The sequence below is a fragment of the Propithecus coquereli genome, unplaced genomic scaffold (assembly GCF_000956105.1).
Source record: "Propithecus coquereli isolate 6110/MARCELLA unplaced genomic scaffold, Pcoq_1.0 Scaffold199, whole genome shotgun sequence".
Lineage (NCBI taxonomy): Eukaryota > Metazoa > Chordata > Mammalia > Primates > Indriidae > Propithecus > Propithecus coquereli.
The window spans coordinates 2,874,910-2,876,505 of NW_012144855.1; the positions used below are offsets into that span (position 1 = coordinate 2,874,910).

The window sequence follows — 1,596 nt, forward strand, 5'->3', positions numbered from 1 at the left end:
CTAAAATATTTGTTATTTTTTCTCATTATAAGAATTATACATGTTTATTTTAGAAATTTGTATACTGTAGAAACATAAACAAAAATTCAATTTTTAGGCCTGTTTAGATGTAACTACTGTTAGTGTTTGGGAAGTTAAACAGAGTAGACAGTTTTGCTTCCCCCTTTCTTTTCAGTTAATGTACATGATTATTCAATATGCTAATATTAATGTTATTGGTAACACTACATTTTTTAGTTTAGAGGAGGTGGGGAACCTGTGGCCTTGGGGAATCCAAATTTTACAGAACGAACCCTTTTGGATTTGCAGCTTCCCCAGCCCTTTAAAGCTTACATTTAAAGGGGATAGTCATTTAAAATAGAAAAGGATGAAGTACAGTCCTCTTGTTTAACCACTTGAGATAAACCAGAAAAGTAAGGCACTTGGCCTCCTTGATTGGGTGGTAATTTACTTCAGATTGGAGAGTGCTTGGCTTCTAAGAAGGTGCAAATTTTACTTTAATATGCTGTCATTTAATCTCCATGTTGAATTGGCTTTGATATTGTAAATCTTTTAGAATAATCATCAGAAATACTTATCACCTGATTGCTATGGCTGAGTAATAAATACATTTTATCTTTTTGATGTTGTAGTTGTCTCACGTTGACCAGGCAAGCTTCCAGGTTGATGCCTTTGGAACTTCATTCGTTCTCGATGTCGTGCTAAACCAGTAAGTGTTGAGCTGCACTAACTTTTGTCAGACAAACATTGAATCCACTTTCTATGCTTCTGTAAAGTTTTTTTATTGATGTTTTACTTCATCTTCCTATGGCAGTTAAATACTACATTTAAAACTGTATCTATTGACTGTGTGTTATAAAGTCTGACAAATAACAGTAGATATTCATTTGAAATTGAACAGCTATAACAGATTTAAGAATGTAAAATGGAAGGCAAGAGTTACTCCAGTATTTTGTATAAGACTGTGTGACCTAAGTTTCCTATGAATGACAATAAATTATGAAAATAATACTTTGAGTATTGTAGTGTCTTTCTTAAGAAGAGAAAGTTATACTTTTTTGATTAATGATTCAGAGGACTGGCAGCATGATATGTGATGCTAAATAATACCTGGTGTCCATTAGATGCTTTGATTTGGGTGTGGATTTCTGTGAGGTTTAGGGTACTGAGATTATTCTGTAAATACAATATAATTTTGGAAATAGTCATTTGTCTACCTAGAATTTTAGATTTGGAAGGGGCTTTTGATAAATCATTGCAGTTAATCTCTTGCCTTTGGGTAAGTGTAGTGTTTAATCTGGTTAGTTATCTGTTCACTTTTTACAAAAAGATGTCTATCCCACTCTTATCATGGACAAATGGAAGAGACCAGGGTTCTGCCAGGTCTGTGTTTTTCAGCTGGGCAGCATTGGACCATAACTTTGCTGGAAGCAACTATACAACAGCTCAGGAAGAAAGTTTGAGGCCAGAAGTTCAGACAATTAGATTGAAAGTGAGAATTTGAGCCTAGTCATTTATGTTGGGGAACCGGCTAGGTGGAAGACTGCCAGTTAATTTTAAAAAGGATGTAAGACGTAGGACTTTGGTATGTGCTAT

The 1,596-nt window shown here is 34.4% G+C and overlaps 1 protein-coding gene across 1 annotated transcript in view; it reads left to right on the top strand.

Moving 5' to 3' along the window:
- The window catches only part of ADAM22 (ADAM metallopeptidase domain 22), a 241,994-nt gene that overhangs the window by 40,947 nt on the left and 199,451 nt on the right, over nt 1–1,596 (top strand). The window contains exon 3 of the mRNA XM_012643499.1: nt 633–709. Coding sequence (XP_012498953.1) covers nt 633–709 — 77 coding nt within the window. The remainder of the gene's footprint in view (nt 1–632; nt 710–1,596) is intronic.